The sequence below is a fragment of the Geospiza fortis genome, unplaced genomic scaffold, assembly GCF_000277835.1.
Source record: "Geospiza fortis unplaced genomic scaffold, GeoFor_1.0 scaffold1696, whole genome shotgun sequence".
NCBI lineage: Eukaryota > Metazoa > Chordata > Aves > Passeriformes > Thraupidae > Geospiza > Geospiza fortis.
Genome location: NW_005054764.1, coordinates 6497 through 25149, shown reverse-complemented (window position 1 = coordinate 25149; position 18653 = coordinate 6497). Strand labels below are relative to the sequence as shown.

Here is an 18653-nt window from a genome sequence, read left to right as displayed (position 1 = left end):
TCCCACAGGCCTTGGAGCATGGAATAAGAGTTCTGCTTACAGGCAGTGTGCTGCTCACCCTTTGGCACACAGAAATAGGGCACCAGGACCAACAGGAACCAGAAATTATAAAGATCCCTTTTGGTAAACACATATCCCTACACTGTGCTCTTCTGCAGAAACTGTTCTCCAGTGAGCTGTTGTTTCTGTGTGAGAGAGGGCCATGGGATAAGGGCCACAACATAGGAGAAAAGAGAGGATTCAGATGGATCTGAGAGGCTTGGGAGGTTTTGTGCATGCTCCTGTAAGAAGGGGCAGAACCTTTCTTACAAGAAGGGTTTATATTCATATGCTTTACTATAGCCACATGTGCCCTTTATTGCATGCATATACTTGGTTTCATTTGATAAGAGGATGACAAAATCTGATGTGGTAGATAAGGTTCTGCATGCTGACTTGTGGATCCTGAGCTATCCTTCCGACCCTCTGACCTGCTGAGTGTCACATGCTGGAAACATAGCACCTCTTTCTTATCCTTTGTCTGCTCTGTCTGGGATCCCAAACACTCTGGGATGGAGACCACTTCCTGCTCTGTGTGTGCAGCAGCTCTGCTTTGTGCAGTGTGGTCCCTCTCAGCATGGGGATCTAGGAGGTACTGTAAACCAGAAACTAATAATGAGTCCTTTGACAAGAGCCTGGAGAAAGTGACAGTGGATTTAAATTCAATACTTACTGAGATTTTCATGGTTTAAATAGGGATGAAGTCTAAAATGAAACACTCTGGCTTTGAGCTAGTAACTGTCTTCTTGGAACCTTTGCCTTGTCTGACATGAGTTTTGTTTATGGGCATCCTGGCTGAAACTGGAGTTTACCAGTAATGTGGGGAAAAAAGAGAAGCTAAATATCTCACAGGCCCACTCTGTGCCCAAAGAATCAGAGCAGGAAATTAAAATGATTTTACAAGGGTTTGATTTCTGTGTGTACCCAAAAACTAGCTTAGAAATAAATGATGTTGGGCTTCAGGCTTCAAACAATAAGATGCAGTGGGCTTTTGTGGCTGCCTGTTTCCAGCAATAAATGATTTCACACATTATACAAGCCTGGGAAAGTCATGCCTGGTGAAGTGAGATTCATTCAGTAAGTTGTTATTTATGGTTCTTATAGTGCCCAGAATGTGCCAATATTTAAAGTCCTTGATCTTTGCAGGAAGAGATTGTTTGTTAACACAGAGAGTGATGCTCCCAAGTAGAAACAACAGCAAAGTTCTGAATGACAGCACTGTGAGGTTGCCCTAGTTAGATACATGCAGTTAGGTTTGGGTATTTTTCCCCCCAGTAAGTTGATTATGTATTTTTTCTGCTTGAAATTGGGTGAATAAATCCCTGCAGCTATTTGCTCACCTTCAAAAATGAATGTGAATCTGCCAGCGACCTTTCAGAATTTTGCTTTCTGTGAACAGTGGAGCAGATAACAGGAAACAAAAATAATGATAAAGAAACTTGGAATAATAAGAATAATATCACAGCTCTTTAAAAGGAAACTTAAGGCTCCAATTCCTTAAAAATCTGCTGAAAGCACAGCTGATGTGATATGCCTCATGCCAGCTCTAATCTCTGTCCCACTGGGAACCCCTGTTTATGTTCCTGACATTCTGCCTGTTCGCCCCAACTCTGGAATAGTCCTGTGCCTGCCAGCTGCAAAGGGGGGGCTGCTCCTGTGCCATCCTCTGGGGTTGGAGAGGCAGCAGATGCAAAACCAGTGGGGCCTGGGGCTCAGGAACATTGACCTTGCTGCAGGCACAAAGGTAGCAACAGAAAATAAATAGAAAGCAAACATTGGAAGAAGAACATTTCTCTGCTTGTTTTAGTTTTCTGCTGGGGAAACAAATTTGTGGGGATGTTTGCTGAGGAGGTGATGTATCCATGTGTGGGAGAACAGTCTCTTTGCCTTTTCCCCTGGATGTCTGGAGAGGGGAAGGGAAGGCCCTGGACATAGCAATGCCCTTTTGTTATAACCCCATTTTTTATATATAAAAACCACTCTTTCTCTAATCCACTATATTGGGAAGGACTCTGGGGATATTTTGCTTACATTTCACATATGGGTCCAGTCCAATGCCAGCCACAGTCAGTGGGAGTGTTTGGATGAGGTTTGTTTTTTGCTGTGGATCCAAATCCTCCCATATTCTTCTTTTGAAAACTTTTGGGGCTGTGAAATGCTTCTATAGAGCCTCTGCTCTTGTAAAAGACAAAACAGCTTCTCATTGTTGTGAATTTTGATTTTATATGAGGTATTTCAACTACTTCTCAGTGAAGCAGGAGCATGGGCCTCAGGGAGAAAACCCTAACCCTGCTGCTCCCCACAGTATTTGGAACTGCAGGAGGAATCTCTCTTCCAGCCCAACTGTAGAAAGTCCAGGCAGATCCCAGACCTGACCAAAGGTTACAGGCTGGAGACAGAAACACTGACTAATACAGGACAGAGCAGAAATATGTAAATAGTGGGGAAGTCATCCCACAGGCATGTCTCTGTTAACTCTGGAGCAAAGGAGGAGCAGAGTGTTCTTGTGTTCAAGGGCAAAGGCTTTCAGAACACAGCAGTGTTTCCCCATTCTCACGCACAGACACAGCTCAGGGCTGGCTCTGCTCTGCCCAGGATGTTCAGGGAGTGGTGATGCCTCTCCTCATGTTTGAATCTGTTGTTTTGGGGCCAGGCTAGAAACTGGCAGCAAGAGCTGAGAGGTAGCCTGGTCCCCATTTCCTGGTGCCTACCTAAAAAACATCCTTTAACCTAGCAGCCAAAATCATAGCATGATCATGTAGCTCAAGTTAAAATATGCAAACTTAAATAAGAGATAAGTGGCAGTGTTTTAGTAGTAAATCATAGCTCCTCAGTCCAGTAGTAAGGTCAAGTGGAAAAGAAAGAAAAGCTAATTTCTGGGGCAGATTACTAAAATGCAAGCTCATTCTTTATTTCTTTATTGTTCCTTTTTATTAACAAAAGTAGGATTTAATTCTTACAAATGAATCATGGCCATGACAGGTCTGAACAGCTTCACCAACTGCCTGGGAAAGCTCCTTTCCAGTAGTTGTCGTCTTGTAGCACTTGTAAAGTCTGCCAACCTGCAGCTTAAAAGATAAAAACACTTGTATTAGCACAGAGAGGTGTGCTAATAGAGAGGTAAATAGATGTGAGCTTTGGCCAGCAATAAAGACTTCCTTTACTTTCCCCATCACCAGCAAAACAAAGGTGAGAGAAATTTGACAAAAAATACATGCCAGAAAACAGCTTATGAGGGAGAATTTACTGCTGTCAGTCTCTGACTGGTCTGTACTATTTCTGAGCACAGGCTACAGGGTCTTGGTAGTCCTTTAATTATCAACTGTGCATTGAAAGATGATGTTTGGAGATGCAGACTACTGCACCTGTGGAATGTGTAATAGCTCACAGATCTTCTCTCTAAACCCAGGAGAAGTATGGATGGCTGACATTTCTTCTGGTGTATTTTTATCCAAAGAACTTGAAGTGCTATCTTAATACTGTCAGGATTATTGTGCTTGTCTGGTCTGATATGCTGAAGATAAGCTAGAGAATTTCTTTCACTAATTTCTGCAGGGGAAGGAAGGAGCCCTTGTATAATTATCCAATGTAGACAGAATTTACAGCAAAAACATCCATTTCTTATGTATGTAACCTGAAAGTTTGTTTCCTCCAGTGAGAGCCAGACCAGCCCCTGCTCAGGGGGCTAGCAGAGCTGTCTCCAAGATTCTTGAGAGAAATTTTGCACTTTTCTCTCTCTTCTCAAGAAGTAATTTACATTTTTTACCACTTGGATTACTTTCTTCAGCACTTAGATTGTGTGATGGCTGATGCCAACAAAGCAGCTGTACATGGATAGTAGGAAAATGTGTGTCAGGCAAAAGGGACAGACCAAGATACAAAATGAACATTCAAAGTCTCTGGCTTGTTTAATATCCCACAACCTAATGGTGACATTTTTAATGTGCAGTAAACTCCAATGGCATTTTTAATATGCCATGTCCCAAGAAGGGTACAGCTTGTATAATTTTCCTTTTCTTCCTTCCCTCCTCCCCTGCTTTCCAGTGGTATTTATTTATGTCACTCCAAGCTTTGGCCAATGCTCTACAGTGGGAAAACATAATTTTTCCACTTTCAATTTGTGCAAAAAAATTTCTGTCCCTTCCCCATGAAAGGAAATGGGATACAAAGACAACCCTGCTGCTTGGTAATTCCCTTCTGGATTGCTTATTGGCACAATCTGGCAGTAAATTGCAACATCTTCCCAACTTGACTTTTTGCTCCTTGCAGGAGGATTTAGATTCCCTCTTTTCAGCTTCTAAATGAGATAGATTAGGGGGAGATTGTTCCTTTCCTTGTTGGTTACTACCTAGAAAAATACTTCACCCTGCTTTACAGCTGTCCTGCTGTTAACAATGGAGTTGTGGCCTGGGAATCTGAAACCCTCAGTGTGAGCAAGGACTGGCAAAGGTCCCAGTGTGGAAAGAACAAGAAGGTGACTCTCCTCTGGAGCACCTGCTCTGAGACACTTTTGTTCTGGATTCATGCTAACAAATTGTCCTGCAGGAAAGGGATGGGAGAACTCTGTGGATACAAAGGATAACTTCACACTTGGAAATGTTTGGTTTGTTTTTTCTTGCAACCACCTGAAAAAGCTTGGGCAGGTAGCTGATGTGTCAAAGCAATGACTTTTTTCCCCAAATTCCATTTTCTTGAAAAGGCAAGTCCTCATTCTGTAGGGCAATTTGCATGTCTCTTTCTCCAAGGGCTTTCATGTGCCCTCGCTTACACAAGTATTACAGGAGCAAAAAATAAAGCCTTTGTTAATACCACAATCCCCTTTAATCAACTCTTCTCTGCTTTCTTTTAAATTAAGTACTTCAAAGCTACTCTCTGAGAGAGGGAGGGCTCTCCTAACAGGGTTCTCTGCTTGGCAGCTCTCAGCTCCATGGGATGCAGCCCTGGTCTTTGCCTGAGCCAGCATTGTGCTCTGTAGGTTATCTGTGGGACCCCACACTGTCACTCAGGTATTCCCAAAATAGGGGGCTGGTTCTGAAAATGCAGCTCTTACTGAACTAAAATCTGGCAGATTATGTAATTTTTGGAGATTTTTGCAAAATTTGGATGAAAACAAAAAAGATAGCCTCCTGTATAGTCAGAATGAATCTGCACTTACTCCTTCTTTTATATGTACTAATGAGTTGTTTAATTATCAAACACTGAAAATCTGAATTACTTTATGTGACTGAAAAATCCACTGGCTTTAAAAAAAGAACCTCTGAGGGCACATCATCTCCCATGGTGTCCATCTCTGTGAAGCTGTGGGAACACGTTCAGTGTCAGTGATGGATCCATGCTGGGGGGGTAAAACAGCCCAAACCAGGAGAGGATGGTGCACACTAGAGCCGAAGGGCATGTGGCCAGACAAGAGTTTATCAACGAAGATGTTACCCACTCAGTTTTCTGTCAAGGACAAGAAGGAGGGACTAGAAAAGGAACCCAATGATGACACAAAATGTTGGGCAAGTCTGCTCCATGAACTGTGCTGACTGGCACTGCAGTGAGGCAAACCATGGCTCCATGAATCAAAGTCAGGGAAAACAATTGCAGAAACAGCGTTGTAACCTTTAGTTCATCATAAAAAAATCTCCTCCTAGGAATCATCAATAGCACAAAGGCATTGCTGCCTGTGCTCTCCATAACTCACCTTCAGTAGTCACTGGACCTGTCCCAAAGTTAAGTGCATCACTGGTGGCCCACTGATAAGGAACTGCAGCACTGCTTTTGCCAGACAGGTGAGGACATACTGGGATTCCTTTCTGAGAGGTTTACAAGCTTGGCTGTTTTCCTGCTGCCCTGTAGGAAGCACCACATAAAACCTGAAGTGTGACTTGTTGCTTGTAAGAGAAGGCTTGGGTTTGGGTTTAGCTCCTTTGCATGGGCCAGAAGTGCCATTTGAGTGGTGTGAAGGTTAAACAGCTTCACTTTTGGAGCTGTAAGCATAGTTAAAGGATTTTTGGAAAGGACAATAACTGATAATTGGCCTGATGTGATGTGGAAACTATGCATTTCCTCCTCAGTCTCAGTGCCCCCCTCTCCCTGCCAGTGTTATCATTTGTTTGCATTCCATGAGATATCACAGAGGTCACTTGCAGCAAATATGTCAGCATTCAAATTAGGGAAGCCACCGTGGTTGGACTCTGCCCTTCACCCTGGCACAAGCAAAGTTTGGTTCTCACTTCTGCATCAGTCTGCTGCTTGCTGGGTGGGGGGAGTGTGGATGGACCTGGAGGCTGAGGGCACAGGGAGCCAGGGCAGCACTGCTGCCTTGGCAAAGCAATCACTCACCCCAGCAAGTGTTCACTTGCTGAGCAAGGTTCCTGCTTTGTCCAGCTCCTGTGCAGAGTGAGGGGTTTTCACCTGCTTCTGGACTGAGCTGTTGCCTCACTGCTGGTAGAACATGTGGATTTTTGTTAGGTCTGGGTGAGAGATGTTCCAGCCCATGACAGACAGGGAGATCTGCTCTTTGTGCTTTGGAGAGCTCCTTCCCCTGTGCCAGAGGTTCACTGTAGCAATAATTCTTGCAGTGTGTATGATGATTCAGTTGTGAAATGTTCAGAACTGGCTGCTGAATTTGACCCTCACATGGACTGTATGTGTTCCCATTCAGCATCACATTTACACTGGAGAATTCCTAATTTTTTTCAAACACTAGGAGCACAGCCTTGCATTGGTGGGTCTCCTGTGCCATCAGGAGAAAAGCAACCTAAAATATGCACAAATTTGTCTGTGTTTCCTGAAAAGAAGGATATTGGGTACTGATCAGAGATACAAATTAGCTGCATACTTTAGGCCAACTACTAAAGACCTCAGGTGGTGACTCCTAATTCACCTCTTGCTAAGTGTTTGCTGTATAAAATAAATCACAATGCAAAATATTACTGTGGCTTTTACAGCCCAAACTTGTGCAATTTTCCATGTAATATGAACCCTCTATTTTGATTTCAAACATCTTATTGATTAGTGTAGAGAAATCAGATTTATTAACAGGAAATTCAGAGCTCTCTTTTAGGTCACTCCTGCAACCACTCCATCCTAAACTTCCTGCAGACACCCAGATTTTTACAGATTCACTTGAAGGTCAGGTGAGGAGAAGTGTTTGGCAGCAGCAGGGGAGTCCTCCTCCCTGTGTACCCCTACACAGAGTTGGACCCTTTACAGAAGGATTCTGCCACAGGGAATTCTCAATCCAGGACGTTAAAATCTAATTCTTTGACTTTAAAAATAAATTATATTCTTAAAATTAAAAAATGTATTAATAATACATTAACATGAAACTACAATATTTATTAGCTTCAAAATTACAGTCTCTAGTTCCAAACCACCTTAGAAAGGCTTGAAGGAACCTCTGTAGTTTGCCCAGCCCCTGAAGGGCTTCTAGAAAAGTAAAAAATTATTCAAATTTCCAAAGCTTCAACATGTCTTGCTGATGAGAGGCAGCCTTTGCAGCAGCTTCTCCCACAGCAGTGAGGGAACTTGTGGTTCAGAAGGTGTTATTATGCCTTGAGGGCTGGTCTGATTAAAACAGAAGTGGGAAAATAAAGGTCTTTGAGGCTTTATTTCAGCAAAGTATTTCAGCACAGTGAAAGTAAATTAAAGCTGAAGCTTCTGCTGAAATACTGTGTTGAATCAAAGCCTAAAACAACCTAAATTTGCCTGTCCCCTCATGCTTAAATTCATGAGATGAGGCATGACCTGATTGTAACTCCTACTGCTCTGTAATCATTGGAAATAATTATTTTATTCGTGCCCAGATAATTTACTGGATTAGAATTAATTTGAGTTAAAACAATATGTTAAGCCCAAATTCTGATGTTTGTATTGGTCATTATCTTTTTCCTCTCAGGGACAGGTAAATGTATTTGTTGTGGAAGAAACTTTTCAGTTTGAGAGTTATTCCTGATGAAACTGTGGGTTTGTGTCTCTCTGCTTAGCAGCAGTGGCTGAAGCGTAGAGCACTGGTTGTATTTGATTTCCATCTGTGCCACCAGTGGCCTTTGAGCTTCTGTCACCTTCAGCTGTCCTGGTGTGTGACCTTCCCTCCTGCAGCTGCTGCCCCTCTCAGCATCTCTGGTACTGACAGAGGAGGGACAAGTGGCATCAGACAGCCCCACCTCCTTCCATCTGTCTGTAGCAACAGGGAGGAACCAGTTTCACCTTGGGACCTTGTAATTTGGCTGCATGTGTGTGACAGCTTTAGTCATGTTCATATTGAATGGTTTTCCCTGGTCCTTGCATTGTTCAGCCCAGCCAGTCACTGTCTTGTCCCTTCATTTTGCATCCCACCCCCTTTGCCCTCAGTTTCCTTTTCACCTGCTCATCAGGTTCATTTTGTCTCCCTCCCCTCCCAGTCCTACCTCCCACATCTTAATTTTACCTTCTTGCATTTTGTTCAGCCTCTTCCCTGCCTTCCTTTCCTTTTCTGCTCTTCCCTCCCCTCAGGTTCCTTGCAGGAAGAAGATGATCTCTTTCTCCAGAGGAGCCTTCATTTCTCAGTGTAGCCCAAGGCTACAGAAGGAGGTTTTGCTTAGTGCTAACAATTTATTCTGAAGAAATCAGCAGCTAAATAAGGCTCTTTTTGGTATGCACAAAAATATTTTTTAAGATGGCTTCTAACATAGCCAAATCAGAGTGAGTTTAGAAATCACTAGGTAGAAGTCCTTGGCACACAGGGCACTACCTCCTTCACAAAAAAGTGCAGCAAAGATGTTTAATATAACAAAATCATGTATAATTACATTTGGTTTTGGAAATAAACTGATCTGATATCAAAGGGGAATTGGATCAGTTGATCTCCTGAGGTTTCTTCCTACCTGAATTATTTTGATTCTATAGATCTTTGCTTTAAATTGGAAACCAAAATGGTTATCCAGAGGCAGACACACAAGCTCAAAAACATCACTGAAAACAAGCCAAATTTTGAATCCATATCATGTGAAATTAGTGCCTTACAAATGCAAGAAATCCTACAAATAGGGAGGTATCCCACAGCCACCAGGAACTGCAGGCCTTAAGGGTTAGTTCTTGTTCAAAAAGCTGCAAAAGCATGCCATTTCTTTGATTTGAGTCAAAAGACAGGAATTGAAGATTTTTTCCCTATTAAACATCCTAGCAGTGGTAACAGAGAAACAGCAATGATTTTGTGTAGGAAGAATTTGTGTTTGTCATGTCTGATGGTTTTTTACTGGCTGGAAAACTGGAGATATCCTGCACCATTACAGCAAATGAACTCTTGGGTTCTTATTTTATTCCTCTCTGCCCTTTTTGGGGAGTAGTTGGTGGTATGTGGGTTAACAAAAAATGTGTTCTCACGGCACAGAACCCCAGAATGAAGGACAAACCATTGATGTGGGGGCTCAGGGGGCCTCAGGAGCAGAACATCTGGAGATCAGGGGGAGTCCTGGAGCTGAGCACCCACACTCTGGAGCACAGAGAAAGCAGTAACGTGTCCCCATTGTCAGGCAGCTTTTCCAGGGCCAGGCATCCTCAAGGGCTCACTTCAAAAGCTGACCTGCAGGAGCTCACTGCAGGCAGCTGGAGTTTGGAGACTGTCACTTCTGACACTTAGAAGTTTTCATTTATGTCTTGTTATTACTTAGTCTTATCAACCTGATTAATAATGCTGCTCTTATTTATTCTTATGCATCCAGAGAAACCTTTATTTTGTCAGAGCCTTAGAGTGCACTGTATCTGGCACAGCACAGTACTGCTCTGAATTACTGCCAGCACAGCAACAGCAGTGCTGCCTGCACTCCATCTCCACCCAAAGTCTATCAGGCTACCACGGTTTTTACTTCCACTTGCTCTTTACTTGATGCTTTTCAAGTTTTCTGCTTTGTCCTTTCCACCTCTGCAGCCTGTATGTGCTGGAGGGGAGATGGGCTGAGCCTTGGCCTGTAGCCTCTCCCCAGAGTCCTTTAGAGTCCTCTGCAAACCTTTCAGACTGTTTCATCTTGCAGAGTTGTCACAGACCTCTGTCTCTGTCAGAGACTGGAGTTAATCCAGGATCAGGAGAGGCATGGAAGGATCTAGAAGGGAAGTATCAGGGATCTGCTTTCGCTACACAGTTCATCAGTGGCCCAAGGGTGGGAGCTGTCCCAGAAAAGCAGGACCGTGGCCTGTGGTGAGGAGACATGCTGGTGTGTAATACCCATGTGAGTCAAGGGATTACACCTAGGAAGGACAGAGCCTCCAGACTCCAGCCTCAGGTGGGAGGAAGCTCTCCTGAGCAGACAAGGGATGTGTGTCAGGAGGTAACTCAGTCTCAAAGTGCTTGTGGGCTCAGCATGAATGTGTCAACAGGGCAGATGAAAGACTTCAGCAAATGTGGGCAGGGCAACATCATTTAATCAGCAGGGAGAGATGAGGAACATAAAAAGGTTGTGGAAAAGTAAACAGTGGAAACACTTTTTTGTGAATTTACGTTTTTGGCTGTGTTTCTCAATGTGAGGAAGCAGGGAGCCCAGATTGGGTGAGTTGGTCCCAGTCCAGGGCACGGTCCAGAGCACTGGCACAGCTCAGAGCTGGCACCAGCCTGGGGTGACAGAGATGCTGGGTGGCTTGGCCCTGCATGTGAGGGGTGCCTCCCTCCTCTCCTGGCTGAGGAAGCTTGTCTGTCCCTCAGGGGAGGTGGAGGAAGGAAAGGGATATTCTTGCCTTCTCCTTCAATGCAAATACCAAACTGACTGTGGAGGTGCAGGTCAATAGTGAGGTGGCATCAGGGAGCCAATCCAGCAAGTGGTTGTCTGTGCTAGAGGCTTAATCCTGGATTTGGGAGATGCTCAGTGTGTGAAGCTGCCTTGGGCCTGTGAGAAGTTCTAGGTGTGGAGGGAGAAGCAGGAAGGAATATGACTGTTGGCTATTGTTAGAAAGAAAATAGACTTATCAAGGGTATTTGTGGAATATTTCCATTGAGAGTAGAAAGTGTAACTGAATGTGACTTTAGCAGTTTGAGAGAGTTGGTGACTTGCAGTGTGCAACAAGGCACAGTCCTTGAAACAAGCACAGCCACCACTGACATCCCAGCCAGGGCAGTGTCCATCCCCTGCAACAGCTTGTCCTTCTCAGAGTGTGCTAATTGTGCTGTGATAAGATATGGATACAGCCTAAGCTTGGGGTTATTTGTTGGTTTGCCAACCCAGAAATTGCTACCAGACTTTCTCCCTATCTAAAGGACAGAAAAGGTTCTTGATAAGTCACAGTGATTTGCTTTTTGATGTAGACTTGAATGGTGTTCATAAGCAGTCTCCAAAATTCAGCTGAGTCACAGCTGTGTCTGAAATTCTGGTGCCCCAGCTCTTAGTCTGAGCTTGCATCTCCCCAGCCAGCGACACAACAAGGAAAAGGTTCTGTGTGCTATCATGAGAAAATGATTTGGGAAACAAAATAGCCCAGAGGAACATAAATCAACTCTGAGTGGGAAAGAAGCAATGCCATATTTTGCCTCTAACATGATAAAGGATCTCTTAAAGAGAAATTTGTCTTTAAGAAATGTCTCAATATACTTATATAATCTTGTATTACTGCCTTCACGGGAAGAAGATCAAACACTGAACGTTTTTTAAATCTAGTGAATAAAAAGGCATAGAGAGAACCAAAACGTTGGCAGATTCCAAATAATTATTTTACAAGATGAAAAAACCCATGGAAATAAAGAAGTGTTTTCCAGTACAACAACAGCTAGAACATTATGCAGCATTCCTGTAAAAATGCACAGGCCAAATGGAAAAGCCCACTCTCCAAACTAGCTCTCTGGAACTGCCCTAGAGTATTAAAAGTGAAAATATTTTGAAAATCTAACTTTGACTATTCTGTTGCTTTACTTTGTGTGCTTCACATACCTTAAAGAAAATAAACCATCTGACCTTACTGCTTAATTCTCATAAACAAGGATAGTTGGATAATGTGTGGGTTGCACATTTTGAAAGAAAAAACTGGAGCACACTTGGTTTCCCAGGGTAGGCCTTTCTTTTTTAACTTTGCTAAACATGCTTCTCATCAGTAATATCCCTTTAAAAGGTTCTGAACTGTATTTTGGAGATTTAGGCTGGAGGTTCCTTTACACCTCTGAATTTTACCTTACAAACTGTGGAATGTCACTGAAGTGAAAGGTGTCTATTCATTCTAAGTATGAATCTTTTCAGCTAGAGCAGAGTCATAGGCACTTTGTACGAGCAGGAGTTTGGTGACAGCTGCAGAAGTCCTGCAGAGGGGTCTCCAGGAGGGATGGCAGCAGGAGGTTCTGGGGGCTGGAAGCTTGGAGGGGATGTTTCATGGGGATGAGATGTTCCACAAGGAAAGATTTTCTGAGGCTGAGTTTGAAGAGCTTTGTGCAGAATGCTGAAGTGCAGAGGCCAAGGTGCTGCCTTGGGTGGTGCTACTTGTGGTGGGGTGCTGGCAGAGGACACCCCCACCAGCGCTGGGTGCTGCCACAGGACACCCCCAGCACTCTGCTCCCTGGGCTCTGCCCTGTCCTGCCCCAGCTGGCTCCCAGGAAAGCTCAGGAAGAGATTCCAGTGTCCTGGGCTGCAGGCTGAAGCCTCCCCAGCGTGGGAATAGCAGGCACAAGAGGCTGCAGGGGCTGATTTACGTCACAGCACTGCGTGTAACGCAACATGTTACAAAAGGGCATTTTACAGAAAGGAAACAAATACTCAGTGAAGAGCAGAAGAATGTTTGTCTTCCTGCTTTTAGCTTAACATGGCTCTTTTTTTAGTTGCTTAGCTAAGATGACTGAATTTGTAGTAGGTGAAAATGCCAGGGAGTCATTAAAATGATCTTGAGGAAGTGCTGGGAGTCTGTGCCATGTTCCACAGCTCTTCCAAAACACACCAGTGTGCTTGCTGTGGTAGATGCTTGAGACCAAAACACAAGGCAATGGCAGCACCATTGCTTGTTATATATAAAAATATAAATTAGAGAAATGCATCATTTTACAACAGCCTTGTGTCAGGCAACATATGTTATAAACCCATGCTGGGATTGTCAGATCTTAAAGGAAGTGTCAGTTAAAACCAAGCCAGCAGACTATTTGCAGTAAAACAAGGATTTGCTCTTCCCCAACTTTTTCTCTCGTTGTCCCCTAATTCTCATTTTTCTCATGCAGCAAACTTTGAAGGTAAATCACTGATGGAAACAAACAGGTCAAACCTTTTCTCTGGCCTTGGAACAATTCACAACTGAAGTAAAAATGCTGATGAAGGTTATTCTGGTGGAGGTCTGATGCCACCTAAAGTCTCCACCAAGTCTTGCAGTAGAAGAAATGAGCATCTCTCCCCAGCATTTTAAAGCTCTGTAACAGCTCTGCAGTTATTATTTATAGTTCTTTGTGGCTACCTTCAGCACAGCAGAAGTTTGCAATGTGAGAAAATTAGTTCAGTCATGTTACATCCAAATTTCTGTCATCTCAGCCTGCGAGAGGCAGACATTGTAGCTGTGATATGGAGAACCCGTTTTTATTCCCCTGATGTTAAAACTCACTTGGTAATGATGTTCCTTAATTTTTAACATTTGGAAACCATGTGACTGCAAAAGGGAATTGGATTCAGTAGATGGAAGGACATTTGCCATGATAATATCAAGCCTTAAAGTTTAGGAGCTAACCAACCTGTATTTTAGAGTACTCTGCTGAGCAAGATCAATACCTTTATCACTGAAGTTGGTTAATAAGCCCTTTAAAATGAATTATAATAAAAAGATGCTATTGTCAAAAAAATACGCAATCTTTGAAAAACATGTTGCTCTTACCAGCTTTCCTTTGGAACAGGTATTGATTGTTGGGGGCTTTTTATATCTGATTTGGTAGAGTTTTTCATGAGGATTTTTTTTCCAATTTTATTTTACTTTTCATTTTTCTTTGTTCCTGTAGTTAAGAACATTGCTATTATGCTTTTTTGCTACTGATGTGATTGTAACAGCCAAAATCTGAAGTTGCTTTTGGGTTTTAAGAATTGTTCAAAGTGGCTGCTTTTGAGTGCTTTTGGGAACATGGAATCTTGACGTCTAGATCAAACCATCTGCTATGAAACAAATGGATTCTAGTTTGAAACAAAGAGATTCTAGTTTTGTACCTTTGGTTTGAGGTCTGCTGTGAACTGCCACACTGCACAGCACAGAGAGGGTAGGGACTGGAAGGGGACCAAGGCCTGTCTGAAGACACAAGTGCCAAAGAGGCAACACCTTGGGCACTTGTATTTCAACAGGCTGAGTTTCTCAGCGGGTGGAAAGTGTGAAGCAAGAAAAGCCTTTGCTGACCTGGTTGTTCCTCTCTCCCCAGCACCCTGTCGAGCTGCTCCCACGCTGTAGTGGCCCTGCTGTACCCCTTCTCCTGGCAGCACACCTTCATTCCTGTCCTGCCCTCGTCCATGATTGACATCGTGTGCTGCCCTACCCCCTTCCTGGTGGGACTGCTCTCCAGCTCTCTGCCCAAACTCAAGGATCTGCCCGTAGAGGAGGTAGGAGCTGGCACCACAATTGTTTGCCTGGAGTAAAGCTGGCCTCTCCTAGGAGAGGGCTGCCACTGGGACATAAATCCTCACATGTTTAATTTTTAATCTGCCTCTTTGTTTCTTCTCTGCCTGGTTCTCATTGGCAACTGCCTCTTGGCAAACCTGCAGCAGTAGCTTTATTCTTCTCTTCTATTTTGCCCCTCTTCCACACCTAGCACCTTGTCAGAGACAAGTGAATGTTTACCTGGTCACCAGTAAGTAGGGTGTAAATATGCTGACTTGTTCTGGAACAAGAGGCAGCCATCTGCTGTGACATCTCTTAATCCTTATGGAAGTGGTGCATGAAGCCATAGCCCACAGGAAACAAAATCTTTAAGAATTTTAACTTCTAAGACTTTGTTGATACTATACTGGAAATCAAATGAGTGTTGCACTTCATCAGCTCTTCCAGTAAAAACCACAAAAATACTCAAGGACACACTCTTTTCTCTCTTGCTCCTATTAGTTTCCTGTCATTTTTCTAAGGAATTTTCTTGTGCTTGCTTCCAAGGCCCTGTGTGCCTCTGGCCCAGGTAAATCTCTGCTCTGTTTCCCTTCTGCTTTCCTAACACTGCTCTTCCACATCTTCCCAGCTCCATCTCTCAGCTTTTAGCTTTTTTATCATGAGTATTTCACACCCTTGCCCTTTGGAATCCCTGCTGCCTCCACATTGTTTTCTTTAAACCCCTTGAAACACTTTTCAACTGCATGTTAATAAAATTAGTTATAACTCACGTATATTTAAGAAAAAAACTCTTTTAGCTTTTTAAAATATATTAATCTAGTATGAGATCAGTTGTATCTATGTTAAATTAGACTTGTAGCTCTAAAGAAAACCTTCATGTTGTTTCATAAAGCACACAGCCTCTTGTTTCACAGTAGGAATGTGATTCATGTTGAGGCTTGTTCAGCAGATGATCTTTTGCTGTTAAAAACCAATGAACAAATTAATGTTTTCTGTGTCTTCAGATACATTTCACTGCAGTGTTTTCTTTTCTGTAGGCTTTGATGGTTAACCTGGGATCTGATCGATTCATCAGACAGGTAAAGTACAGCTCAGAATGCTGCCATGCAGTCTAGCAAGCTGTTTACTCCTCTGGTGTGATTGGGTTTCTTTGATCAGAGGGATTTGGCAGGAATTGTGTGTGCAAAGCGAAAGTGATGAGGGGGAAAAAAACCTTCTCATTTTCTGTTCCACCTGCAAATAAGAACTTCTCAGTAGGCAGAAGGGATTGAGGCTGTGACTGTCAGAAGGAATCAAGAACTGTATTCACTGTGGGAAGAAAACATCCAAAGACAATAACATCACCTTAGCAAGAAAACTCACACTGTTGGAAGTGAAAAGGACAAACATAGCAAAGAAAATTCTCGAGTGAGAGCACAAAGGTGGAGAATAGTTTAATGTGACGGGAAAAGTAGGAGCCTTGTAAACAAGGAGATGAGGAATCACCATCTCCTGACAGTCATGTGGCACTAAATAATTTCAAACCAACAATCTGCAGGTTGCATGGGGAAAGTTTTGTGTTTGATTCCCTGTCTGGTGAACAGTGGCTGCAGAGCTAAGGCTCCTGTGCTTACCTGGCTTCTGCTGAATTCTTAATAAAATAAGATGAAGAAAGCAATAGGGGAAAGACCCAGAAAACAAGACAGACTAGAAACAGTAAAAACAACTGTCAAGGACCATAGTAGCTGCCCACAACCAACTGCAGCAGCTGTGTGTACACCTAGCAAGGCTTCACATGATGTGTATTTAGTTAAACACAACTATTTGGACTCATGTAAAGAGCTGATTCCACATTTCTGTATTTACCTGCTCTTTGGATTATCATTCCTGACTTTAATCTCATTGACAAGAAATTTTAGAAGTATTTGTCAGTTGCACATAGATTCTCATTCTTTTATTTATGTAGCGATGACAGTAGCAGATACAAGTATTTTTCATCTGAATTCTAAACCTGCTGAAAGTATTTGCTGTAGTTCCTGAATAGATTATTGTGGCTTAAAGGTTTTTTTTTCCCTCCATCAGATGGATGATGAAGACACACTATTGCCTAGAAAATTGCAAGCTGCTCTGGAGCAGGCTCTAGAGAGAAAGAATGAACTGATAAATCAGGATTCAGATAGTGATTCAGATGATGGTAAGTTCCTTTGGAAACAGGGACTTGTGTAATAAACAAATATAGGTGCAGGAAAAGCACAGATGGGACTTGAGGTCTCAAATACCTTTGATGACATCAAAGGCTGTCTCTGAGCACACAGAGAGAATGAGACTGATGGCATCAACAGACAGTGATACGTCACCTGTGGTTTATTTTAATTTCTTTGTAAATGACAAGGACTCCTGTGGGTCCCTCTGAACCTTTGCTCAAACAGAGGTTTGCAGTTAACTTGGCCCTAACTCAATCCAGATAATTCTCCAGGCTTAGGGGTGTGTCTGAGTTTGGAGTTGCTCTTGGCACTCGGTATTTTCAGGGGAGAAGCAGGTACCACCAGAAAAGAATTTTAGTCCAAGATGGGTTGGGTTGTCTCTGAAGGTTCATATTTCTCTTCAGCAGTGATAAAAACAGCCAAGAGTGAATTGAGATGCCTGTGGTTAAAAGGTATGAAACAGGCCCTTATTCAGTTTTTGGAATTTATTTCTAATCGTGTGTATTACACATATAAGACTGTTTAAACATCTCAGAAACTATGAAAACCCAAATTCTGCAACAAACCCTTTTTGATCAGTTTTTGGTACAGACTTATTATCCTCAGGGAAAAATATTTCAATGCTGAGTCATTCAGAAGTTTTTGAAGAGAATTTGCTCAAGAGTGAAAACAGGTTTGATTTTGATGAAACACCCATAAAATGTTTAATTTGCTGAGGATTTGTAATTCTCGCTGACTCTTGGTCACGGAACACCAATTCCGCAGACTGGCACCGTGGCTATGGCGCTGTCACCCTCTCCGTGTGCATCCAGGTGTGCAGGGAGCCGCTGCCACTCCTGCCAGTTGTTAGCTCGGCATCAGGGAACCGGGAGAGGCACAGCCTGGCCCTGCGGGGATAATGCTGACAGCTCTGGTAGCAGCTGATTCTGGTGTCTTATTGCTGCCTTATTTTGCAGAATGTAACACCCTGAATGGATTAGTGTCTGAGGTTTTTATCCGATTCTTTGTGGAGACAGTTGGCCATTATTCCCTGTTCCTAACCCAGAATGAAAAAGGAGAGCGTGCCTTCCAAAGGGAGGCTTTCCGTAAATCTGTGGCCTCCAAGAGTATCCGCCGCTTCTTGGAAGTTTTCATGGAATCCCAAATGTTCGCTGGCTTCATCCAGGACAGGGAGCTGAGGAAATGCAGGGCTAAAGGTACGGGTGCGTGTGTCCCTTGCGGCGCGTGTCGCGCTGTTCCGCTGGGGTGCCGCGGATTGCGGCAGCGCCCCTCCATCCCCCGCGCTCACCGGAAAAGCGGAAACCATCCCTGAAATCCTGCTCGGTTAACCGGAAGGTCGCTGTGAGCGGAGGCTGCCGGGGCGGGAGCCGGGCCGTGCACGGGGACCGCGGGATCAGCCGGACGCGGCTCACCCATCCCTGTCTCCATCTGCCGCAGGGCTCTTCGAACAGAGGGTGGAACAGTATTTGGAGGAGCTCCCGGACACGGAACAAAGTGGAGTAAACAAGTTCCTGCGAGGCCTCGGTGAGGAAAATCTTTAGAAAGTATTTCTGAAATGAATTTTCGTTGTGGTGCTGGGTTTTGGTTGTGGTGTTTTTTCTTTTTGATTTGAAAAAGCCATACCTGATGTGAAGTGAGGTAGTCAAGCGGTTTCAGCGTGATAGGAATTACAAAAAATAAAACAATGAAAACATAGTTAAAGGTGATAAAACCAGATTTAATGATGGTGCTTGTTAACACTTTCATTTTCACTTGGGGATGGGGGAACCAAACCATAATCGAGGAGTGGAACAGGAAGGGGTTGGGGCAGTCTGTGTTCTGTAACTCAGCTCTCCCTGCTGGTGCCGATTAAAAGTTACACCCATTTGCTGTCACTTTGGTTTGACTTCTGCTATCTGCTGGAGACTGACGGTGTGCTTCCTTTAGGTAACAAAATGAAGT

General features: G+C 43.5%; 1 protein-coding gene across 1 annotated transcript in view; it reads left to right on the top strand.

The window, feature by feature from the left end:
* The window catches only part of DENND2B (DENN domain containing 2B), an 86472-nt gene that overhangs the window by 66778 nt on the left and 1041 nt on the right, over positions 1 to 18653 (top strand). The window contains exons 14-19 of the mRNA XM_005431117.2: positions 14354 to 14531; positions 15567 to 15608; positions 16591 to 16702; positions 17669 to 17908; positions 18150 to 18236; positions 18639 to 18651. Of these exons, the coding sequence (XP_005431174.2) occupies positions 14354 to 14531; positions 15567 to 15608; positions 16591 to 16702; positions 17669 to 17908; positions 18150 to 18236; positions 18639 to 18651 (672 nt within the window). The remainder of the gene's footprint in view (positions 1 to 14353; positions 14532 to 15566; positions 15609 to 16590; positions 16703 to 17668; positions 17909 to 18149; positions 18237 to 18638; positions 18652 to 18653) is intronic.